Below are 26,033 nucleotides of genomic sequence, written 5' to 3'. Positions count from 1 at the left end.
CCATACTGTTACCCCTAACCTTGGTTTTCATTCTTCCCAATTTATTGATCACCACAGTCCTTGCCAAGTGATGTCAGTGCCACAGCAACTCCACTGGCAGAAAACCTCTTCAGCTTCCGCTGGACTTGGGAAGGGATTTCCTAAAGCCTCTCTCCTCCACGGCTACCCCAGCAAGCAGCAGTGGAGCAGCGCTGCCCGGCTCCCCTCCAGCAGCACAGCCAAGCAAAACAGCAGGCACAATGCAAAAATCAGCCTCGAGCAACGGCCCTGAGTGATCTGCATCAGACATTCAAAAGCAGGAATAAGGCAATTAAACTACAAACAGAAACACATCACGTGCCTCTGAGGCTGGTGTCATGGGCAGAACTGGAGGAAAACTGCCAGCAAGACCTCAACTCTGGATATGAGGAGAGCTGACTTCAGGCTGCTCAGGGAACTACTCAGTAAGGCCCCGTGGGAAAAAGCTTTTGAAGGTGCTGGGGACCATCAGTGCTGGTCACTTTTTAAGTACCACCTCCTAAGAGCACAGGAAAAGGCAATTCCAAAATGTTGGAAGTCAAGCAGGCAAGGTAAAAGGCCGGCTTGGCTGTTTAGGGATCTTATGCTAGAACTAAGACGAAAAAAGAAAATGTATGAGCAGTGGAAGCAAGGTCAGGCGACATGGGAGAACTACAGGGATGCTGTTCGCCACTGTACGGAGGAAACACGCGTGGCCAAAGCTCAACTAGAGCTGAAGCTGGCCAGTACCGTGAAGGACAATAAAAAGGGCTTTTTTAATACGTAAATAGCAAAAGGCAGGCGAGAAATAACATTGGCCCATTACTGGATGAGCATGGTCACCTCACAAACAGGGATACAGACAAAGCAGCAATGCTTAATGTTTTCTTCACCTTGGTCTTCAACACCAATGATGGGTTCTGGGACCCTCAGAGCCCTGGGCTAGAGAACCATGACTGCTAGAAGGACAAACTCCCAACCAACCCCGAACTTGTGCGGGATTTGCTGCTCCAGCTGGATCCTTAGAAGTCAATGGGGCCTGACGGGATTCATCCGAGGGTACTTAAAGAGCTGGCTGATGTCATAGCAAGACCTCCCTCAATGATTTTTCAGTGCTCTTGGGAATCTGGGGAGGTCCCAGTTGACGGGAAGCTGGCAAACATTGTCCCAGACTTCAAGAAGGGCAACAGGGATGACCCTGGTAACTACAGGCCTGTCAGTCTCACCTCTGTGCCTGGCAAAATTATGGAGAAGATTATTCTGGGAGTTGTTGAAAACACCTGAAAGACAACGCAGTCATTGGTCCCAGCCAGCATGGCTTCACAAGGGGAAAGTCCTGCTTGACTGACTTGATTTCCTTCTATGACAAAATTACCCACCTAGCTGACCAAGGGAAGCCAGTCAATGTAATCTTTTTGGACTTCAGTAAAGCCTTCGATACTGTCTCTCACAGTATCCTCCTGGACAAAATGTCCAGCATCCAGCTGGATAAACACATAATGCAATGGGTGGGCAATTGGCTGATGGGTCAGGCTCAAAGAGTTACAGTAAATGGGGTTACATCGGGCTGGCAACCAGTCACTAGCGGGGTTCTGTAGGGATCCATCTTGGGGCCAGTGCTCTTCAATATCTTCATAAATTACTTGAATGCAGGACTGGAAGGTTTGTTATCGAAGTTTGCCGATGACAAAAAACTGGGAGGAGCCATTGATACTCTTGGGGGCAGAGAGGCCCTGCAGAGAGATCTGGACAAATTAGAGAGCTGGGCAATCACCAACTGTATGAAGTTTAACAACGGCAAGTGCCGGATTTTGCACCTGGGACATGGCAACCCTGGAAGTACCTCCAGACTGGGGAACGAGAGGCTGGAAAGTAGCCCCACAGAGAGGGGTCTGGGGGTTCTGGTCGACGGCAAGTTGAACATGAGCCAACAGTGTGCCCTGGCAGCCAAGAGGGCCAACTGTGCCCTGGGGTGCATCAAGCACTGTATGGCCAGCCGGTCGAGGGAGGTGATCGTCCCGCTCTACTCTGCACTGGTGCGGCCTCATCTCGAGTACTGTGTGCAGTTTTGGGCACCACAGTACAAAAAGGATACAAAGCTACTGAAGAGTGTCCAGAGGAGAGCCACAAAGATGGTGAAGGGTTCAGAGGGGAAGCTGTATGAGGAGTGGCTGAAGTCACTTGGTCTGTTCAACCTGGAGAAGAGGAGACTGAGGGGAGACCTCGTTGCAGTCTACAGCTTCCTCACGAGGGAAGAGGAGGGGCAGGCACTGATCTCTTCTCCCTGACAACCAATGATAGGACCTGAGGGAATGGCAGGAAGATCTGCCAGGGGAAGTTTAGGTTGGACATTAGGAAAAGGTTCTTCACCCAAAGGGTGGTGGAGCATTGGAACGAGCACCCCCGGGAGGCAGTCGTGGCACCAAGCCTGACAACATTCAAGAAGCAATTAGACAACACCCTCAGAGATATGGTGTGAATTTTGGGGTTGTCCTATGCAGGGACAGGAGTTGGACTCGGTAATCCTTGTGGGTCTCTTCAAACTCAGGATATTCTAAGTTTGGGAGGCTACACAAACACTGACCACCAGCGTTTGTGGGGCTGTGAATGGGGTTCCCTGGACACTTTAGGACCAGCAATAGCTTTTGGTCCTGGCACCTTTGGTGTGGGAGGAATCCCTGGAAAACACTGCTCTGGAGTGACACTGAACAGCAGCTTCCCAAGGCCAGCAAGGCCTGGAGCATATGGCCAAGGTGCTGGCTGTCTGGCCAAGGTCAGCCCCTAGGGAGGAAGGTCTGGGGAAGGCACTGCCAACCCTGGGGGAGAGGACAACCCCCCAGTCTTGTCCCCTAATGCTGCCCTTCGAGAAAGACAGAGGAGGATGACCGACAAATGAGTGTGGGATGTCCCAGTGCAGATGAGATGAGCAGCCAGCTTTATTGTGCTGGGGGATGGGAGCCAGCACTTGGGGCTGGCGCATGACTGGTCAGCAGCGTCTTCCAGGACAGCTGTATGGCTTTTCCACCCGACGTTGTAACCGTGGGGGGAAGATGGAAGATGGAAGGGGTGGGCGAGGTGAAGTGACAAGTGCTGAGTCCTTCCCTGGCAACGGTGAGGAGGGCAGAGGAGCACTGAAGGCGCCGCAGACCCTGTCTGGGCTCTGGCTCTGGCTGTGGCAGGCTGCTGGGAAGTGTCCCTGTGGGATCCTCACTTGCTGGCAGGAGGGGAGTTGCAGATGAGGAGGCTCCTGCATGAGGGCCGGCAGCCCTTACTGAATAGGGGCTTTAGAGTGTAACTATAAAAGTTTAACTATTGTACAAAAGGATTGAAGTAAGGAGTCTTGTAATCTCTCAGTGAAGGACAGTTCCTTGATAAGAACAGCAACTTGTCATGAAAACCAGCTGAAACCGACCCTGCAGTTGGGACAAGAGTCAAGGAGCAACTGAGTCTGCGCAAGAACAAGGGGTTGCTAGCAGTGACGAAGAAGAGTCATCAGCCTTCATCCCCACGACCCCCCGCGACCACCACCAGGAGGCACTGCGCAAGCGCAGTTGGGAGGGGTTTATGGAAACGACCTCTTGGGGCTAATTCTAATACAAAGCGGGGACAGGTCATGCATATGTATAGGCGTATTGGGAAACATTATGTATATGTAATACTTTGTCGTATAAATCCAGGACAAGCCACCATGTGGGCGCACACGACTTTGGCGGGATGACCCCCCGTGCTGCCCAGCGCTGAATAAACATACCTACTTTACAACCTTACGGGTTGTGGAGTCTGTTTCCGCACGTCAGTTTGGCGAGCCAGCCAGGAGAGTCTCTGCTCGACTGCGGGATCCACTGCGGAGCGGATGCTCCTAGGCGCGCCCCGAGCACCTTCCTCGGAGGAGCCTCCGCTGCCAGCCGCTCACTGTGCGAGCAGACAACAACCTCCTGAAGCCGCGGATTAAACGGTATGTTTTACAAGAATCTGAATCTGAATTCTCTCAGTGCCAGGAGGCACACAAGGCGCGAACATCGTTCTTCCACTTCGATCGGTCTGCAGCTGCGTGCTCTGGAGTCCCAAGGGCCACAGCGCAGTCTTCTGTTGGTTTTTTCCTCAAGACATGACCGATCCAGTTCCATCTCCTCCTCCTCACTTCATTACTGATTTTCTCCATCTCCGAGTTGATGCTCGTCGTTTCTGCAACTTTTTTTTTTTTTTTTTTTTCCGGGAGGAGATAGTTGGCCTCCTGCCCAACCCCCATGACTTGGAGGGCCAGTGGTTTTTCCGTCAGGGTGGCCTTCCCTTAGGATGCGTTGGTTCGCGGCACCTTCTTCAATTTTATCCGGTGCACCCTCCAGAGAGGGATCCCCTATCCACCACCCAGGGGACGCGCCTTCTAGCCGTGCAGCCCCAGCCAAAGGATGTTTGACAAGAAGGGCCAGTAAGTCGTACGCTTGGCCGGGGCTGCTGGTAAACCGCGCAGAGACGTCTGGCGTGCAGCATAGTCCCTGTAGGGGAGGAGGGTACCCTGGCCGATAGAGCGGCCAAGGAGATTTGCTGACGGATAGAGCGGCCGCTAGTGATCTTGGGGGTAGATCGAGCAAATCTGTCGTCACTGCTGCATCCCGGTGTTGGGAGCCAGGACGGACCTGCTAATGACTGTGTAAAAAGCAGGAGAAGGGTAAGCGGACCTCTCACAAAAAGTATTTAAATCTTTGCAGCTGCTGAAGGGATATCAACTGGAGCGATAATTATCTGTTTCATTTACCCAGGTATTGCATGTTCATATTGTATGTATTGTATGTATGTATTGTATGTATTGTATGTTGAAAATTTGTGTGTATGTGTGTTTGAGACACAGCATCGCTGTGAAGTGAGTGCGGAGTCCTGATCCGCGGTTTTGTTGTCCTGCAAGGGAAACGGCCAGAGACGGACGAAGCAAAAGAAAAAGGTTCTAAGGATGTAAAACAGTAATTCTGTAACCCTCTAAGTGGTAAAGTGTGGACCGTGGAACTAACTCTTAAGATACTGTGGGAATACAGGAGAGAACTGGGACCAATAAAATGGGAGGGTCCCAGCAAAGTAAAAAGATACCAAAGAAATCTCCATTAGGTTGTATTTTATATCACTGGAAGGACATAGGGGGTCCTCCTGGAGAAAACGTGAATAAGAAAACTCTAATTAAGTATTGTAATCAGTGATGGCCATTGTATAAATTAGATGATGAAGTATAATGTCTTGCTGCAACTCCTGTTATTTTTAAGGAGGGAGGGAAAATGGGACGAAGCTATGTATGCGGATATGTTTTTCACCCTCCGAAATCACCCTGAGTGGCAGAAAGATTGTGGTTTTAATTTTGCTCCCCAAGATCCCATGGTGTTGGCTTTGGAAAAGGAAAATCAGAAAGAGTTAGGGAAGTTGAAGCAATGTTGTTCAGCAGGTAGTATGGGACAGAGGTGTTTGAAGGTGAAAGAGAAACCCAGAGAGGCGTAAGAAAAGTGCCTTTCCAGATGGATGATGTGGATAAGTGGAAGGATGCAGTTAAGAGGTACAGGGAGGACCCAAGTGGGATTGCAAAAAGGTTTGAGTGGATTACTAAGAATTTGGACCCGGATTGGAAAGATGTGGATCTTTTATTAGATGCTATGACTGAAACTGAGAAGCAGCTTGTATTAAAGGCTGCCCGAGCTCATGTAGCCCAAAGGCAGTTAACTGGTCTGCTCTGTATGCTATCAAGCAGGGGCAGACTGAAACACCCACGGAGCTTTTAGATCGCTTACGGGCTGCTGTAAGAAGATTTATTACTGTGGAACCGGAGTCAGAAGCTGCCACACAGCAGTTGGTATCTCTGTTTTTGGGACAATCCACTAATGATATCAGAAAGAAACTTCAGAAACTTAAGGAACCAGATATAAGGAATTTAGAAAGTTGCTGGAGGAAGCGTGGAGAGTATATCGGAATGGGGAGGGGGAGGACAGAAGGAAACTGGGAAAGGAGATAGTGGCTGCGTTAGCTCAGCAAAGTTTGGAAAGAATGCAAACAGGAGGAACTGGGCAAATAGGGAGAGGAATGAACAGTAGAGGAAGGGGTAGTTTGAGATATAATCAATGTGCTTATTGTAAAGGGTTCAGACACTGGAAAAAGAATGCCCCCAGCAGACACGTAATTTGAAGACTGTGGCCGAAGTACAAGAGAATGATTGACGGGGACCAGGGGAATCCTCCCTAGCGGAACCCTTGGTAAAAGTTCAGCTAGGGAAAGAAGAGAAACCTGTAGAATTTTTAATAGACACAGGTGCCACATTCTCTGTATTGAATCACACCTTGTTAAACCAAATGTTAATGATGTGAGAGCAACTGGACAGGTTGAAAAGGCTTTTTCTTGAGACCATTAAAATTTAGAACTGGGAAGAGTGTGGGGATTCACAAATTTCTCTACCTGCCTGAGGCTCCTAGACCATTACTGGGGAGGGACCTATTAGAACAACTAAATGCCAAAATAAAACTTAGAAATGGGGAAACTGAATTTAAAATACCAGATGAAAATCACATTGAAATTTTAAGTTTGGTTAAAGCAATACCCCTTGAAATTGGAAGATAGGCGAGGGGTAAAAAGTATTATAGAAGAGTTTATAAAATTTGGACTATTAATTGAATGCTCTTCAGAATATAACACTCCCATTCTGCCTGTCAAAAAGCCTGACGGCAAAACTTATCGATTGGCGCAAGATTTGCGGGCAATAAATCAAATAGGTGAAGATTTGTATCCGGTAGTGGCAAACCCATATACTCTGCTGACTATGTATGCTGTAGCATACTTCTTTAAACAGTTGGTTGAAGTAAGCAAAAGATGGCCGGGGTGCCTTCGGGCAGTGGCCGCCGTTGTTTTGATTATCCAAGAAACTAAAAAATTAACTTTGGGACAAAAGATGATTGTGTAACCTCCGTTTTAGAACAAAAAGGGGGACACTGGCTTTCACTATCAAGATTCTTGAAATATCAAGCAGTTTTGATGGAACAGGATGATACAGACACATCTACAGTTATCAACCCTGCTTCCTTTTTAAGCAATAAACAGCAAATGGAGACTATCGTGCATGATTGTATAGAAACTATTGAGGCTGTATATGCAAGCAGAGCAGACTTGAAGGAGGAGCCACTGGAGGAAGCCGACCGGACATGGTATACTGATGGGAGCAGTTTCGTAAAGAATGGAGTTCGAATGGCAGGATATGCTGTAACCACCGCAGACCAACTGGTGGAAGCAAAGTCACTCCCTAAGGGCACATCTGCACAACGAGCTGAAATAATTGCCCTAGCGAGAGCGTTGGAGCTGGCCGAAGGGCTGCGAGTAAATGGACGGATTCAAAATATGCCTTTGGTGTAGTCCATGCCCATGGAGCAATTTGGAAGGAATGAGGACTCTTGACTGCTCAAGGGAAAAGTATAAAACATGCTGATATAATTTATGCTGTACAGCTTCCATCAGCAGTGGCAATTACTCACTGCAAAGGACATCAGAAAGGTAACACTGACAGGGAGGTGGGAAATAAACTGGCTGATTACGAGGCAAGGCGAGCTGCGGAACAAGGTGAGGTATTAAGGATAAATCCTGAAAAATCTTTGCCACTACCTGAAACAATTGAATATGATGAAAAGGATCAAAAGCTGATCACTAACTTAGGAGCTGAAATCAGCCCATCAGGATGGGCACTGTTGAAAGAGAACAGAATAATAGTTCTCTTTAGCATATTATGGTAACGTATAAAAACAGAGCACAACAAAACTCACTGGGGAACTGAAGCCTTATACAACTCTCAAATTGTAGCTAGAAATTTATATCGGACTCTAAAGACTGTAGTTAATAGATGTGAAGCATGCTTAAAGAACAACCCAAAAGTAGCTAACCATGTGACATTTGGAAATATCAGCAAAGGAAATGTTCCAGGTCAAAATTGGCAGATAGATTTCTCAAAACTCCCCAGATAAGGGGGATATAGGTATTTGCTAGTATTAACTGACACTTTTTCAGGTTGGCCAGAAGCATTCCCTACCAGGACAGCCAAGGCTTGGGAGGTAACTAGAATATTAATGCAAGAGATAATACCACATTTTGGGGTTCCAGCAACCGTATCCTCTGACAGAGGACGACATTTTATCTCAAAGGTAGTACAACAAATTAGCTGCCATTTGGGTATAGATTGGCAGCTTCACACCCCATATCGCCCTCAGTCGAGTGGCCAAGCAGAAGAAAATGAACCACTTAATCAAACAGCAGATTGTGAAATTGGGACAGGAGAATAACTTAGCTTGGCCTCAGTCTTTCCCTTTGGCTCTCTTGCGCATAGGAACTAGGCCAAGAGCAAAAGAAGGACTGAGCCCTTTTGAAATCTTAGATGGACGACCCTATGGAATACAGAAAGGGATGTCCACACAGGCTGGGGATGAAATTATAACCTCTTACATGGTAGTATTAAGCAAACAACTCAACAAAATTGAGAAACATGTGGCCGGGACTCAAAGTAGATGTTTAGATGGACCTGTACATAACATCTAACCTGGAGATTATGTCTATAGAAGGTCTTTTGCAGAAAGAACCTTGGAGCCACAGTGGGAAGGATCTTTCCAGGTGCTCCTTACCTCGTGCAAGTACAGCAAAGAAAGCTTACCTTGTCACGACGCTGATTGTAAGCCTAATAGGAAGACTGGGGGCATGGGAGAGTAATACCTTTTTGCAGCTACATGACAAAATTGCTACCGCCATAAATTGGTCTGACTGCTGGATTTGCTCACACTTGCCCACAAACGCAAGACATGGCCACCCCGTGGTTGCTACCATTTTCCCCAATTTTTCAGAGGTAGCTAATGCCTTTAACAATATATCCCTCCCCGAGCACACAGAGATACCAAAAAGGAATCTCGAATGGCAGATAGATTTAAGCCTACTCTGGAACGAGACTGAAGGAGTACCTTGTGTCCAGAGGTGCTACCTAGAAAACACCACACAGAATACGGGAGGGAATAGCACAGACAGACATTGTGGAATTTCGAGTTTTATTGGGGCCTACTCCAGTTGCACTAGTTACATCAAGTATGGAGGTGCAAATATGTGGAACAGCAAGCAGATTCGGAAAAACGCCAGCAATATCCCCAAAGGCTGGCCAACTCCTGTAGGTCAGGGATGGTACTGGATCTGTGGAAAGTGGGGATATAAGGTATTGCCTTTAGGGTGGAAGGGCCAATGTGCTGTAGGGACTATAGTTCCTAACGTTACTATTGCACAAGACTTAACCAGTTTACGCATGCTTGGCCTATTACAAACCTATATGAAACCTGTAACCCATCCAATCAAGAGAAAACTAAACCCTTTCGTAACGAGGCCAACCAGGTTTCATAGCTTTGCGAGGTGGTTTCTTCCACGGTTAGGAGTTAGTGAATTAGAAAAAGCCTTAGTTAACATTTCAGCTACAATGGAAATTATTAATAATGCTACAGCTGATGCACTCACGGCTCTACAGAAAGAAATTTCTTCCTTAAAACAAGTAACACTTCAAAACAGGCTAGAGCTGGATTTGCTTTTTGCTAAAGAAGGAGGTTTGTGTACGGTTATTGGTGAACATTGCTGTACCTATGTTAACCAAGACAAGAGGATTGAAAAAGATTTATCTCAAATTTGGGAAAAAAACAAAATCTTGCATGAAGTGGCCCAAGATAACACATCTTGGGGATTTAGTGACTTAATAGAAAAATTAACATCTTGGTTACCAAACTTGGCATGGTTAAAACAATTGTTTATTATGACAATTATAGCTGTAATTCTGTCTATGGCTCTGTGTGTAATAATTCGGTGTGCTTGGTGGCATTTCCAGAGCACAGGGGATTCCTACAGCGAATGGAAGAAGAACCAACTTTGACGAAAACTTGAATCTAACAAATATTTTGAGAAGATGTTAGATAAAGAAACGTTATCTTAAAATAAGATATAGTAAAAGAATTTACTAACTGTATAGAAAAGGGGGGACTGAAAAGGGGCTTTAGAGTGTAACTATAAAAGTTTAACTATTGTACAAAAGGACTGAAGTAAGGAGTCTTGTAATCTCTCAGCGAAGGACAGTTCCTTGATAAGAACAGCAACTTGTCATGAAAACCAGCTGAAACCGACCCTGCAGTTGGGACAAGAGTCAAGGAGCAACTGAGTCTGCGCAAGAACAAGGGGTTGCTAGCAGTGACGAAGAAGAGTCATCAGCCTTCATCCCCACGACCCCCCGCGACCACCACCAGGAGGCACTGCGCAAGTGCAGTTGGGAGGGGTTTATGGAAATGACCTCTTGGGGCTAATTCTAATACAAAGCGGGGACAGGTCATGCATATGTATAGGCGTATTGGGAAACATTATGTATATGTAATACTTTGTCGTATAAATCCAGGACAAGCCACCATGTGGGCGCGCACGACTTTGGCGGCATGATCCCCCCCTCGCCCCCTCCGTGCTTCCCAGCGCTGAATAAACATACCTACTTTACAACCTGTTTCCGCACGTCACAGCTGTCCCTCAGGCTGGCTGTCGCAGCCACAAAGCGGAAAGCAGATCATCTTGGGAGAGTGCCAGCGCTTTTTGTGCTGAAGCATGAAAGGAAGGCAAAAACCCCACTCTCCTGCCCCACCTTCAATCCCTGGCGTGTGCTCTCCACCCCTTCATTTTGATAACACCTCCCTTTCCCTCTCTCCTCACAAGGAACGGCTGTGAACTCAAGAGGTTAAAGCAGACAACAGCTCGTAATAGCTTACTCGTGCAGGTCAAAAACTAGTATAGTCTTTCCCTAAGCCACGTATTTACCGACCACTTGCTTTTTGCTACTGAGAAAGGACAGTCCTGCAAAGTTTCTTTTATTTAAAAAAAAAAATTAAAAAAATCACTTGCACTCGGAGATGCTTCCAAACGCAAGCAGAACAAATGCACCCCCATTTCCCACAGCAAAACATAATACATTTCTGGGAAGGGCACAAGACCGGAACCCCACGATGCTGCAGCTGGTCCTCTAGGGCACAGGACGGTTCAGAGACTGACCCAGCTTCCGAGTCTCTGCTTCCAGAACAGCAGCTTTGGGCTCCCTGGCCACAGCTGCTGAGGAGGAATCCAGCTCTTGGCAAATCTCTGGCAGCTTCCGGCTGGTCTTTGCACAGCAGTCTTGTGCCAGCTGCGTCTGCAGAAGGGACACCTGAAAGAGGCAAAAGGCCGAGCTCAGACAGGCCCACGCTGTTAGGACCATCCGTAGCTCCACGGTACCGGCTGTCAGGGAAGACGCGCCCTCTAACTCCAGCCCTTGCAAACACTTGGTCCTTGTGGAACGGGAAGTAACAGGTTCCCAGAGTCACCCCAAACTGAACTTCAGATTATCATCAACAATTCAAGTTTCTTTCTGGCAACGGCAACTCACACCTACAGCACTGACACATTACACGTATACTAAAGACAGAGGTTCCCTACAGGATTTAGTAACCCAACTCTTTTTTCCAAAAAAGAGATTTGGGCTACTGACACCTGAGTTCCACATGCTTTTTCCTCAGCAGGAGGACTACTGGTTACACAAGGTAGCGAGGAACCATTCTGTTATGACCTAGTTTGAAAACTTGACAGCTAGCACGTGAAAAGGGAGCAAACGCTCATTTTTCCTAACGTTAGAGCATTTCACAAAGGAGCAGAGCATAATTTGATGAACAAAGCCCGGGGGGGGGGCGGGAAATGAGCCTTAAAGGACTGCTGAGGCCTTGAAAGTCCTCAAACTCTATAATAATTTCCTGGCAACTCAGGGTTGTGCCTGCTGGGCTTTTTGGCGCGAGAGACCCAGCTGCTCTCACCTCCTGTTAGGTTTGCAGTGCAGCGCAGCCACAGCAGCTCTGGCGCGTTCCCCTCTGCCTGCTTTGGAGTGGAGGAGATGCCAGCACTGGGAGCAGTGCTCAGCGCTTTGCTGTTTCGGGGAAAACGGCTCAGGTCAGAGGTTTTCCTCTGTTTTCAAAGTGACGTGCGCTTTGCCAAGGGCTGTGTTCCACATGGCAATGCAATCCCCAACCTCAAGCTAGGAATATGAGAATATTCTTTCTTGGCGAGTGAACTCGAATAACAGAAGCAACTCCCAAAGGAGTTTTATGGCTTATGGAACCTGCTACGTTTGAATTACGATACCAAGGTCTGTCAACATAAAGCCAAAGGCGATAAAAAGTGGGACCCTAACCTGCTAAGCATCTAGAACAGACTAGATGTGAAACTCAGGCAGCCAGCTCCGGAAGGGGAATGCGTGGTGCTGAATTAGAAGGCAGTCGTGCGCACGGAAAGTAAGACGGCAAAGGGACTTCACAGCAAACAATATGCGTAGGCTAGGGAACGCCACCACTGAAGAGAGGGTCAGGTCTGACCTTCTCTCTGAAATAACAAGGGCACCTTTGGGAAGGCTGGCTTGGAAGCCTGAAAAGCCCTCCCGCGCTTTGGTAGGTAACCCAGAGGTACGAGTGGGAGAAGCGGCCATCTGCTGCTAAGAGCATCTCCCAGGAAGCGTGAGATCAAGTTCCAGTTCCGCTGTTTCCCAGACCCAGAGGAGTGCCCTAACTAGCCAGCTGAGGACTATTCTTTGAGCAGAGCGCCTTCGTTTTCCTGCTGAACTGCTGAAGTAGGTCCACGGGGCAGGCAGACACAACAGTCACGAGGGGAAGGCGGTTCAGTTAGTTATCCGTAGCAACAGAACTTCAGACACCGAGACTTCCAGGTAAAAACGTCCTTAGGCTGTAACCCGATGGCTTCAGCAGCATTCTTGGCTCACTTGCCAGAGCTAAGCATCATATACTTTACTCGCATAAATCTTACATGCATTTTGCCCTGAACACCGGTGAAGATTCACATCCTCAGGGAGACCAGGGTGTACCAGACCCATAAAAGGACATGGAAGAGAAGTCTGGTGACTGCTGCTACTGCTGATACCACTGTCAAAGGACGCGGTAGGGTTCAGCAGCTGGAATGTACATTCTTACACCGACCAAACAGATGTCCATGCAGCGCTCAGGTCTCTGACTTGGTCCGATATTGGGATCATGATTAGCACAGAACAGCAATACGAGACTAACGATTGCCTGAAGGCTAGAAGCTCTGGCACTGCCTTACATCCCTGGAGGCGAGGCAAGAGGAGAGGCAAGAGGAGCAACAGTGCCTCCATTTGCAGAAGCAATGGGTTTGAATGGGTGAATGATGTTGTTTGGCCACGGCCAACAGATGTGTTTGACTGGGCATTTCCACTGCCTGGTGTACTCCCTTCCTGACAGCTAAGCAATACTCGGGCTGTAGCATCGGGCAAAGTTGCGCCCATCAGTACAGCCACAGCAGCTTTTGAGGAGAGCTTTCCTACCCCTCACGTGGTTCCACAACTCAGCTAATCGACAACTGCAGCACCTGTGAGACTCCTCCTGTGAAGAAAACACAAGGATTTCTTTTTGGTCTCCAGTTTGGCCAGGGCCATGGTCTATACTTGACTTCTGTTAGGTGTATACCGGGGGGCTGCTGCCTCTGGGATTTGCCGTCGTTCCTCTGTATGGCCAGACCCTCCTCCCACCAAGTAAGATTCTGTTCTCACCTGTCTAGGAGCATGCACCTGGAGCTGGTCAGAGAGAGAAAATCCACCTGCATCTCGCAACGACCGACCTCGACAATCTCTCTTCAGTCTCCTCCGTTCCCGTTCCACCTGCACATTGGATAGGAGAAAGGGTCACAGAAACCTGCCACCAAACAAGGAGCAAAAGGGCCTCTGGACATCACGGCAAGGAGGTTTCTGCTCAGACTGTTCATTGCACCAGTGTGTTGGGGGCAAAAGGCACTCAAAGTAGACTATGGAAGAGAAAGACCAAGAGGAAACAGTTCCTGACACAAGAGTGTCAAATGTGTGTGTATGGGGACGCTGGGGCAAGAAGGGTGGTACCAGAGTGAATGTGCATTTGTGAAGGCAATGGGGTGCCAGAAGAGAGAGAAAATACAAAAGCGTGTGTCCACAGGGGGAACCGGGAGAGGGAAGGAAACAAGCAGAGGACCCCAAAGTGCTGTCTGTGGCAATGTGTTGTGTTCCAGAGGACCGTGAGGCTTTGCAGAGGCAGTGAAAGCCTGTTTTACCTGCTCAAGAGTCCTCTTGAGCTCAGCACTGAGTTGCTTCAGCTCAGTCTTCTCAAGCTCCAGCCTTGCAACTGCTTGCTGCAGACGTTCCAGCCGCTGCAACAGGAGTCTCTTCTCTGAGAGCCATGATAGCTGCTCCCCTTCTGCAACAGCCTGCTGGGTATTCAGAGAGGAGATTATGTGCGCTGGTGCCGCATAAAGGTTAGAAGAGCCAGAATCAACAAGGCGGGGAGAGTGACCGGACGCAGGAATGCACAGTGCTAAGTCCCTTCTTCTCCTGGTCCACAGACCAAAACAACATGCCCTCTTCCTAGGGGCCCTCCTCCAGATCACGTTGGTGAAATCCAAGGCAAATTTGCCGTCGTGTTTTTTTGGACTGCGGCACAAGTACATCCTGAATGCGCAATGAAGCCTTTAACCTGATCAGGCAATGGTACCAATTCCATTATTTTCAATACACTGGAAAAGCTGGACCTCAGAAATCTAAATCTCTGAAAGCATCTTCTAAGCACCATCAGCGTAGCTGCTGTTCAGCCATCGTTCCGCTAAGTTTAGTATATTAGTCTGGTCAACTGTGCCCTTTCCTTTCCACGCCAAATCCTAACCACAACACGTTGGCTAAGCCTGCCTAGATAGAAGAGACCCGATTACCCATCCCCCACTTTTGGGCTTGAGTTAATTTTAGCAGCAAGCTCCATAGTTCTTTCAGTAGTTCTGGGCTTGGCAGAAAACATTCCAGCAGGTGAATGGTCTCTGGCCAGAGCTACACAGACAGGCAAGCCTGCTGGCTGCAATCCTAGTTTCTTTGGCCAAGCAGGTCATATATTTATGGGAATATATATTCCCATATCTTTATGGGAAGCATCATTAGAATCCTTTAGAGACATTTTAGTTGACTGATGATCAATCACGCTGCCTACCTGATGATGAAACCGGTCCGTGTCCCTCTCTGTAACCTTACTCTGCAGGATGGCTATTTCTTCCCTCAAAGTCCCATTGGCCTTTTCACTCTTGGTAAGGGCAAGAGTCAGTGCTTGTGCCTTCTCTTTCCATTTGGCTTCTTCACTTTCAGTCTGCTTCAAAAGAGCGGTCACCCGCTTCAATTCTTCCCCCTTTGCTTTCTGCTCATCTTCCAGTTGCTGGGTTAGCTCCTTCTGTCTTTGCAAGGCACGCTCTCTCTCCTGGAGAACTCTCCTCTTCTCTGCTTCCTCTTCCTCCCATTTTTGGAGTTTCTGGATTTGTTTCTGCAGGCTGTCCTCTCCATCTTTCCATCGCAAAGCTGACGTTAATTGTTTCAGTTCACTCTGCCTCCTAAGCTCTTGTTCTCTCCTTGTCAGAGTCTTCTCTAAATACCTGACTCTGTCTCTCTGGTACTTGATCTCTTCATCCTTCTTTGTCAGAGTCTGCTGAACATGCTGGAGATCTTCCTGAAGAGCTCTTATTTCCTCACCTTGAGCCTTGGTCTCTCGTTCCCTCTCACGCAAGGCATCGTCCAGGAGCTTCTCTCGCTCTCGGTGATGTCTAACCTCTTCATGCTGCTCGGTTAGCCTAAGCTGCAAATTCTGCAAGGTCTTCAGTTCTTCTTCTTGGTGCTGGAGTTTTTGCAGAAGAGTTTCATTGTCTTCATCTCTCTTCCTCACCACTTCCTCAAGCAGATTCACCTGCTTCTGGCACGATGCTAGTGCTACTGCCATGCTTTCGCCACGAAGCCGGAACATGTTAATTTGCTCTGTCTGCTTGAGGAACTCCAAGTGGTTCTCCTTCAATATTTGGCTCATTTTGTCTAGGTCCTGCTCTAGACTCTTGGCCTGCTTGCCTTCTAACTCCTTCTGCTCTCGAAGCTCCTGGACATGCTCTTGCAAAGACACTATCTCTTGATCTCTAGCTTTTAGAGAAGATTCAGCATATTCTAGTTTTTGCAGCATACCTTTAGTCTGCATTGCTGCCTCCTCCTTTTCCCGTTGAAGCTTAGAGATAGCCTCCTCCAGAACCTCTATCTTTTTTTCTCTTTCTTTCACAGTCAGTTTTGTTGCTTGAAGATTCGTTTGCTCAGCTTCATGCTTTTCCTCCTTTTCCTTGCATGCCTCATGTTGCTTTCTAAGGGACAAAATCTCTTGCTCTTTTTCCTTTAGTGCCACTTGAAGGTGCTGCAGAATTTCCTTCTGCCATTCAGAGTCTTGTTGTTGTTGTTTTTGGAAGGTCTCAATCAGTTCCTTCTGAGAGTCAATCATTAAATCCTTTTCTTTCAGTATTGCCCTAGTGTGTTCTAAGTCTTGGTGCAAGACATTCATCTGTTCTGTTTTTTCCTCACAGCTCCTTGCTTGTTCCTTTTGGATGTCTATGAGTCTGTCCTTTTCTTTTGAGGTCTGCTCCAGTTGGTCACGGACAGTCCTCAACTGCATCTCCATGACTCCTTCAGCTTCCTGGATTTGCTTTTGTTGTGACTCAAGCTCTTGATCTTTTTTAGATAAAGAAAGCATCATCTTCTCTACTTTACCACGAAGCTCTTGCAGGTACCCCTCTTGCTCTTCCTTGTACTGCTGCAAGAGTCTTAACTGATCCCTTTGAGAATCACACTCACTCTCTCTGTCCTTAAGAACTGCCCTCAGGTGTTCAAGGCTTGCATGCAGCGGTTTCACCTGTGCTCTCTCCATTTCCAGTTCTTGGATCTGCCGAGTCAGAGACATAAGCTCTATGTTTTTCTCCTTCAAGTTTCCTCTCATATGATCAAGATCCGCCTGCAGGTTTCTCACTTGTGATGCACCCTGTTGTTCTAGAATCATTATTTTCCCCTCCTGGAACTTGATCGCCTGGTCTCTCTCCTCCAGCTCTTTGCTCATCTTCCTGACAGCAGTCCTCTGCATTTCTCGCTGCTTCTCCAGGTCCCGTATCTGTTCTTGCTGGGATCTGATCTCCCGATCTCTCTCTTCCAAGTCTTTGCTCATTTTGCTTACAGCAATCCTTTGTTTCTCTTGCTGCTTCTCCAGGTCCCGTATCTGTTCTTGCTGGGATTCCATCTTCTCTTTTTTCTCTGTTATGTCCTTAATAACCCCATCGAGAGTAGTTTTATGCATTTCTTTCTGCTTTTCCAGCATTCTCATCTGCTCCTGGTACAACTTCATTTCTCCCTCCCTCTCTGACAGGAGGGCAGTCATATGAGTGACAGTCTCCTGCAAAGCTTGTCCCTGGGCTGCCTCTTTCTGGAGCATCTGGATTTTCTCCCGCTGCGTTTCCACTTCCTCATTTTTCGTTTTTAAGATAGACAATGTAGTTTGAAGTTCTTGTTCAAGGCAGTGATTCATATCTGTTGCTGTATTTGCTCGCGTTTCAGAGGCTGTGACTGAGTCCTGAAGAAGGTTTCTCTCCCACACCAGTTCTTCTTTAACTGCTTGCAGTCTCTCCCATTCATGCTGCAAAACAGTGAGAAAAAGATTCAATAGTTCCGTCGATATATGTTTGCTTGTCATACTAGATTTGAACTCCCGCTTCAGCGGCAGTCAAGGGCTGCCCCCTCTCTCCCTGCCTCTCAGGATGTTGGAAGCCTTTCCCGTGCCACCCTGTAGGTTGCATCTTTCCCAGCTTACTCAGCCAGTCCCATCTTCCTTTTGGCCCTTCTCTGAACCTCTTCTGGCTCTAGTGTGGTCTTTTGGGCAGGAGCCACCAGAACTGCAGTCAGGATTTGAAGTCCAGACTAAGCATGATTTAGGCAGTGGCATGACGATATTCTCTCTATTAGGGAGGAAGGGAAGAGAGAACAACCCCAACATTTGATTTCCCACTTTGGGGTTTGGTTGGGGCTTTTTTTGGACCTCTACTCTGTAGAGTTTTCATGGTACCATCCTCTAGAACCCCACTGTCCCCTCTTGAAGGAGTAATGGTCAGACCACAGTCTGTCATTCTGTGGTTGAAATAAGGACGAGTTTTCCCCTTGCAGGCGTACATATTTATCTGGATCAGCACTTTTGTTTCTCAAATTCCTCTATTTTTTTTCCCCACTGTCTGCTCTCAGGTGGGCAATGTTGAACGGCTTTCTATTATTAGCAAACTTTGTCTTCTCACCCCTTTCTCCAGAGCCAGACATTTGGAAATCTAAATACGGATTTGAACAAAAATAATTGCCCAAACCATGCAATGTAAATAGAGACAAGTTTGAAAATTACTTTGACTAAAGCTTCAAGGGCGGAAACCTTCAGAATTGAGGAAAACAAACACCTTGAATCATAAGCGAGCTTTATATGACTACAGCATCTTTTCCTGCTCATTCAGAAGAATGCAATTGGAAAAGTGAAAAGTGGCAGGAAAGCAAAAGTCTGGGAAACAAGGAACGATGAGCGGAAGGAAGGGGAAAATGAGGGAAACTTGGTCAGCATTTGCGTACTCTGTATCTCCTCAGATTTGGACTGAACCTGTACAAGACCAACCAAAATCAGCTCTCCACTGGAAAAAGTTGCTCCTTAGAAGTATTAACAGAAGGCCAAAAAATAGGTAAGAAATGGCCCTCTGTGGCATCTGCCAGCCTCACCAGGACATCCTTTCTTTGCTTCTCAGTGCTCTCGAGTTTCCTTTCCAAAGACACCACCTCTTGACGCAGCGTCATAGCCTCCTTCTTTAGAGACTCTTCGGAGGCTGCTAGCTGCGATGTCAACTCTTCCACCTCAAGTGAAACATAACAAAGCAGTCAGAGACTACAGCTTGTCACTGTCAGCCGTATCACGTACTGTGAGGAAAGGGAAAGAACAAGTTTACATTTCACCCTGTCACAAGAGTACCAGATTCACAACGGATACAGCTGACTTGTTTAAAAATCTAAGTGGGTCACCACGTTCAGCTGAAAAACCACCGTAGAAAGCAAGACCAGCAGAAATCCATTCTGATGATTACTGGCAAACAGGCAAAAGGACTAGCCCATCTGTCCAGGGCAGCAGGTGAGATTCAGCTGGCCAGTAAGTCTCCTTCAGACCAGCTGAGATGGAGACCACAGTATGATGGCAGTCAGAGGGATTATCCCATCAGCCTGCTGCTCTGCAATGGAAAGGCAAGTGAGAGACCGCCTCTGATGACTGGAGGAGCTACTGCTGTTGCAGTCACCTGTTTTTGTAGACCATCCCTCTGCTGAAGAAGGATATTCATTTCCTCTTTGATGGTTTGGCTTTCCTCCCTCTGCCTCTTCTCCGCTGCTTTGATCTTACTCTGAGTTTCCTGCAGCTCTGCTTGCAGTTTTTCTGTGATGTTCTGTAAACACAAATGGAGAGCAAGCTACTGAGACCTGCCGTGCCATCAGGCCCAGCTTTTTTCTCTTTCTGTCTCAAAATCACATTCATTCAGCCACTTCTTTCTGCTTTTCTACCCAGCTCTGCTGCCGTTGTAACCCTTCCTTCCTGTTGCTGATCTCTGGAGCTTACCAGGCTCGGTGCTTTCAGTGCCTGCAGTAGTCCTTGCCTCCTCAGCTGCAGGACTTATGTTTTATTTCCTTGTTACTGCCCTTCACTCCGTTACCCGGCCCTCCCGGCTTACGTCCAATTGCCAACGGCCCGTTCCTTCAACCTACCCTACAAGTCAGACTTACCTGCCCAGTCTCTCGCTGCTCTTCCACCTCCTGCCTGAGCTGCTCCAGCTGCTGGCAGGCTTCTGTTAGTTCTCCCTGAGTTTGGAGCAGTGTCTCTAATAAAGCATTCTTCTCACGCTCCTTTTCCAGCAGGACCTGCACAGAAATAAAGAGAAGACGGGTTTAAACTTCCCATAAAAAAATTTGTGTGGTAAGACTCAAAGACGGATGGGCTCACCCGTTCTCAAAGCACTATGCTGCTGGCCTCCTAGGTCATTATCTGCCCACTTGGAGGCACAGGTTCCTAAGTGAGATTGGCAGTATAAACATGGTCCATCCATGACTGAATCTTCAACAACCTCTTAGTCATCGAAGGATCGATAAGGAGCCCAGAAGAGTAAAAAAACCACACCCATTCTCCTTTCACAGTCTTTACCTCTTGCTTGGCATTTTCGACTCTAGTTCGTTCCTCTTCTTGTTGAGCTTGCATGGTAGCAACTTTCTGCTTCGTATCAAACAGCTTCTTCTCGTGCTCCCTTTCTGTCTCTGCCTTCTCCTTTTCCCATTGCTCCAGCATCTCCTGTAGCTCTGAACGGTGCCGTTCCCGCTCGCTTGCCTGATGAGAGGAGGAAAAGACTTCAAGATGGAGTCCCAGCCAAGCTCCTCAAAAAAAGGTGAAGCTTCTTGCCTCCCACAAACCCCCACCTCAACAGGGCACAGTAGTGGCTTTGGGCCCTCCATCAATCACGTCCTATCAAGGAACTTCAAAGGAGGGTCAGCAGGTGGAAGAAAAGCAGATGTTACCTGCCCTTCTCGGATGGCTGCCTGTTTGCTAGCACCTCTCACCTCAGCATTTCTCTCCAGTCTCCGAGTCTCTATTTTCAAAGCTCAACTCCATTCTCATCAATGAAAAGATGCAGATGGACTGCAGGGTGAGAAAGAGGCCAGTACCCCGATGCCCTAGTCACAAGGCAGGCCACGAACTGAACTACCAGGAACAAGGGGCCTGTTCTATATGCTTTAAGCCCAAAGATACTACCTCTGTCAAGCATGAAAGGACAGAAAGAAAGGAACAAAGTTCCCGCGACTGCAGTTGGCAGGAATGCTAGGAGTCGACCTCATGGTAGACAGGAATCTGGTAAGATCCTCCCCCTTTGCTGCCACGCTTTGCGTGGGGACCACCCAACCTTCTGTTGAACTCGTCTTGGGCCCACACCGACTCTGTGGCAGCATTTACTGTCCCAGCATAGTCCTGTGGGTCTTCACGTGCCCTCAAGTACAAGCCATTGGCTCTGCTGCCGGGCCTAGCAATGTGTGGCCTATGACAGGTGATTGCTGCTGTTTCACACGCTCTTCTAAAGCCAGCCCACAAAGCTTGCTTGAAGAATTCAAAAGCATATTGTTTCCTACCATGTCTTGCAGGAGCTTCCTTATTTCCACTTCATGATCGGTTTGCCGACGCCTGAGGGTTTTGTCATACTGCTGTTCTGTCTGCAAGAGCTGTTGCGCCATGCTTTCCCGTTCCTGCCTCATCAGAGATCTCTCTGATCTGTCTCCAGCTCCTTCACTCCCCAGAAGCACTGCAGACAGAGAGCTATTTTTATAACATCCTCCCGAGGCAGGGGGATCGCCAGAAACAATGCACGTGAGGCTCTCACCTTGTATCACCTCCTTGGCCCGTGTGACTGTGTGAAGGCGGATTTCAAGCTGGCTCCTGGCGATCTCCAGCTCAGCTAAGTGCTGCTGAGCCTCCAACCGGCTGGATTCCAGGGTCTCCTTCACTGACCTACAAGTTGCAAATACGGAGAGAAATGAATTTCTGGCTCCTGACACCCACAGGGAGTTATTCCAGTAAGAAGTGGTTCAAGATCCCTACCCCTGAGTACACAAAATGGGTTGCATGGAAACTTGGAGACAGAAAGCATATTTCTGCCATTTAAAATAGCAATGCAGGCCCCTCCGAGGGAATGCCCAGGCTTTACTTACGACCTAGCATCACACAGAAAGCCCAGCCGAATTTGATCTCAATAGCCAAATCTTAAATTGCTGTTGTCTGATCTATGACACACGGGTAGCTGTGCCCACAAACTCTGTGCCAGCAAGCAAAAGCCCAGCTTTTTTTCCCAGGCTCACAGCCCTTATCTCATCAGCACTTCCAAGTTGCTCTGCAGGGGGACAGAATAAGAGTCGTTCCCTGGCTGACTCATGACTTCTTAATGCTGTTCATAGCATAGGTATAGGCAGGTAATTTTCCAGACTCCCTGTATGTAAAAGGGACTAAAGAAGTACATTAGATGATATAGTAAAATCTCATGCTTGTAGCAGCATTTTTAAGAAACCTGAACTAGATGTTACCTGAACAAGGACTACCTGAAAGGAGAGACGGGTATCCTTCGGTTTAAACTGTTGGAAGTTCAAAAGAAAAACTTGCTACTTTTCTTTAGGCATTGCTAAGTAGGCAGCAGCCCACGTGACTTGTCGCTCTTTCTCATGGAAGTTATAGTACTGCAGAGGCAAATTGTTACATCCATAGACTGCAACCAGCTGCCGCGATTGACACACAGGATTCTGGAACCAGGAGCTGAAGACACCTCCCTGATCTCACACAGGGTCCTGTGTGCCAGGTTCCTACAATACACAGCACTGCCTCACTAGTACAGGCATGCAATCAGGATAACATCCTTTGGGGTGAAGGGGCACCCGAGTGGTACAACAGTAAAACCCGCAACAGGAGGATTTCGCTACTTTGATGGACAATGGAGGATGTATCTTCAAGAAGGAGAACAAGCACATATTTCTGATTACGCCAATCTCTGGCAGTCCAAAGCAAATATGCTCCCTTTTAAGGTCAGTCTCTAAAACAGAACAGAAAAGATGAGAGAGTCCAAAACTGTGGCAACAAAAGGCTCTTGAGAACAACATCTGGCAAGAATAGTTGCCACAGCCCAATAATTGACAAAACGTAACTCAGCTGGATCAAATAAGAGAAGCTGGAGCTCAGAAGCAGCAGCAGCTCTCAAGAAACAGACTGCGTCAAAATGGTGTTTATCAGCCTTGCTAACACCATACTCTGGAGTGGTAAAGCGTAAAAGTCAAGAAGCAAAACACTCTCTAAAACATCATTTGTACAGCTCTGCCAGTTCAGGAGTCTTCCAAGATACACCTAGGAGGAGGACAAACATCTCCATACGTTGGGTTGGTTTTGGGGGGTTTTTTTGGAAAAGGAGAACTTCTCGCATTTGATCTTAGAAACCTGATGCAGCAGAAGGGCAGAATCTTGTTCCTTCCCTGTATAACTTCTCCATGACACCTGTCTCTAAACAGCATGTGGTGAGGACTACAGGACGCAGACATCAATGATGGGCAAGAAGTCCCAAAGACTGGCGAGCATTCAAAAGTTCCCTGCTGCTGGTGTAACCAAGTCTAGGTCCTGCACCATAGGTAACAAGTTAGCTTAGAAACAGAAGGCCCTCAAGGTGTTCAGCATGAGCCTCTAGCTTCACCCTAAATGGCAGTGTCCTACTCACAATGTCCGTACATAACAGCCTTGAATTCCAAAGATCCCACGTCAAACTACTTGATGAGCAAAGAAAGATCTATGTTCAAATACACAGAACAAGAAACCAAAACAAGAGAGAAGCTTCAGGTTTCAGCAAACGTCTGCATGGTTTAATTATTACTCAGTGCAGAGCCAAGGTACCAGATACTGAGGAATTGTATCGGCTTGCTTTGGACTTCACATAGGAATGTGCAAGGGGGCAAAAACAGGAGCCCAAGGCTCAGGAGAGCTTTGTTAGCTTTAGCTGTCAGAAAAATAACATTCAAATTATGGTATACTGGTTTTGGGGTTTTTTGTTGTTTCCCCCCACCCCCCAGCCCCCACGAGATTCTTCCGTTTTCTGTCCATGGAAGGTGAAAACATCTCAAAAGCGTACAGGATGCAATAAATCCCCGTGTAATGATTACCACCTTTATAATTACACACATGAAGTAATGTCCTGCCTAGGGTCTCCTCCCCGCCTTTACCTGGCCTCTGCCAGCTCCTCGGAAAGGCCTTGTCTGTCCCGCTCTGTGGCTGCCAGTCGCACCTCTAGGGCAGCCTTCTCATGCACCAGCAATTCCTTCTCTTTGGACACCCTGGCCAGTGCGTGCCCTTGGCAAGAGGTCTCCTGGCGCAACTGCTCCGGACCACTGCTAGCTGACTCTTGCTGGCAGCAAACCTGAAGGTGAGACAAAATACAGTTAGAGTCCTTTCTCTGGAGTTCTGTGCAGAGCCAGCCAGTGCCAATTCTGAATCAGCTAGAGGAGAAAGAGCTCCTGTACTTTGGGCTGAAAGTTTACTAAGACTGTCTAACAGAGAACAGACCATCAGAAACAAACAATTCTCCTCTCAAAGTTATCCCATACTACCCAAGATTGCACAGTATGAAATGGACACGTAAATGATGGCAAAGTTCCTAGTCTCCTCCAGTGATAACGATTCTCCCAAGCTCTTTTTCCACTGTACCGAAATCAGTTAGTCCAGAGTCAACAGTCTTGTGTGATCATCTATTTCTCCTCCTCTTCCTCAAAGCCTAGAGAGGCTCTAGCAATTCAAAGCTGCGTGTATGTCTTAAAATACAATTTCAACAATATCAAGATGTCATTCCCATTCTTAGCAGTACAAGATAGCAGACACTGACTTGCAGCTTTGTCCCGCCCTCGAGGCTCGAACAAATGGAAAACATCTCCCTTGACAAAAACACTGCAGAATGCAACAGATATAGCTTAACTGAGCCAAGCAGCCAAAAGCCCACCCAGAAAGCACCAGGTTTTTGGTCTCACCTGACTGAGTTTCTCTTGGGTTTCTGCCTTCTCCTCTGCCAGTATCCTCAGCTGTACCTGCAGCCCCTCCTGTTGCTCCTCTGCTTTCTTCAGCAGCTGTTCCAGGTGGGCTTTCTCTGAGCAGAGCTCTTCATTCATTCTTTCACACAAGTTCAGCTTCTCCTGGTCAGAGATCTTTGCTCTCTCCATCTCGTCCACTTTGCCTGACAGAACGTCATTCTCTTGCTCCAGCTACAATCACAGAAGCACAGAGGAAATAAAATACAGTAAGGTTTACTATGTAGAAGGTTTGGCTTGGACAGAAAAAGGAACATTTCCATATTCAGGCAGTCATACTGTCTGAAGCCAAGAGGTCTGAAAAGAGGCAGCAGCTGGAGAAGAACACCTGGTAAGATCTTTGGCAACTCTGCTCACCTGCAACACAAGCTTCTCCAGCTTCTCCACTTTATCCAATGCAAGGGCTTCGTTAACACTGCTCATCTTCGCTGTTACAACATGTAGATCAGCTACTTCAGCCCTCAGCTTCGTCTGAGCCCCTGTCAACTCTGCCACTGACTGCTCTGCCTGAAGAGACAAAAGAACAACAGGAAAACAAAGACAGGAAGATCCCTGACTTCAAGCGGCAACTGCAGATCCCCTTTTGTGTCTCTGACATACTCCCGGTTCAGTGCTCCCAAGAAGCACGTGGGGACTAACTACACCAAAGAGCCCGTGTGGGCTGATCACCATTTTCCAAGGAGAACAACAACATTGTCCCTGTCCCTTCTGCTTCCACAGAAACAGCATCTGTGGTGGTCTTGCTATCACAGCTCCCTCTCCCACAAGTGCCGCCTAGGAATAAGGTGGCCATACCTTTTGCAGTGCCATTGTAAGCTCATGGTTCTCTTGCTTCAGCAGATCCCTCTGAAGGTGCGATTCCTCTAGTGTCTCTCTCATGACTACCAACTCCCTCTGTAATAGCGACTGTTTTCCTTCCAGCGCACCTAAGTCCTTCACTCTATGAGGAGGGGAAAGACTAAGTTTTTAACGTAAAAACATTCTTATTTCCAAAACCAAGAGTATAGAATCACAGAATCATTTATATTGTAAAAATCGGTAGACCTGCCACCTGACTTCAAAGAAGGGAACATCCACACCACTTCTCCTGCAGGAGTGGATAGCAGCAAAGCAAACTGATGACTCATCATCCCGCCTTGCAGAGGTGTCTAACAGTCTTGGTGGCGGAAGACAAAAACAAGTCCCTCCAAGACCAGTGTCAGGTTGGCTTACAACAGGCTATTGGTAGGGGAGGCCTGTCTTGTTCTTCTGTTGGCTGCTCTGCATGTGAAAACACACAGACCTCTCTGGTCTCCACTGACGTGGACAGAGATTTAGGAACTATTAAAAAGACGAGCGTTCATGTGGGACTGCCCTACAGTGTCCAGCAACAGCAAGCATTTGCCTTTAAGGCCGAGCAGTATGGTCACAGCAGGTGGGCATCTTCCATCACCACAATTTGCTGACGCTCCTCCATCTCACACCCCCGTCTTCT

The 26,033-nt window shown here is 47.6% G+C and overlaps 1 protein-coding gene across 1 annotated transcript; it reads right to left on the bottom strand.

The window, feature by feature from the left end:
• Positions 1 to 12,944: 12,944 nt before the first annotated feature.
• LOC309598795 (uncharacterized protein) lies at positions 12,945 to 26,015 on the bottom strand (the record flags this gene model as incomplete). Its single annotated transcript, XM_082329740.1, has 16 exons — positions 12,945 to 12,959; positions 13,386 to 13,436; positions 13,604 to 13,711; positions 14,134 to 14,289; positions 15,054 to 17,543; positions 18,656 to 18,787; positions 19,222 to 19,365; positions 19,700 to 19,834; positions 20,115 to 20,294; positions 21,089 to 21,227; positions 21,324 to 21,464; positions 23,705 to 23,898; positions 24,503 to 24,733; positions 24,917 to 25,066; positions 25,355 to 25,499; positions 25,969 to 26,015. 16 exons carry the CDS (start codon positions 26,013 to 26,015, stop codon positions 12,945 to 12,947), a joined length of 4,458 nt encoding a protein of 1,485 aa, XP_082185866.1.
• Positions 26,016 to 26,033: the final 18 nt, after the last annotated feature.

Source organism: Platalea leucorodia (assembly GCF_965183815.1).
Source record: "Platalea leucorodia genome assembly, chromosome: 18".
Taxonomy (NCBI): domain Eukaryota; kingdom Metazoa; phylum Chordata; class Aves; order Pelecaniformes; family Threskiornithidae; genus Platalea; species Platalea leucorodia.
The sequence above is the reverse complement of the archived record's forward strand: the minus strand, read 5'-3'. Positions and strand labels throughout refer to the sequence as shown.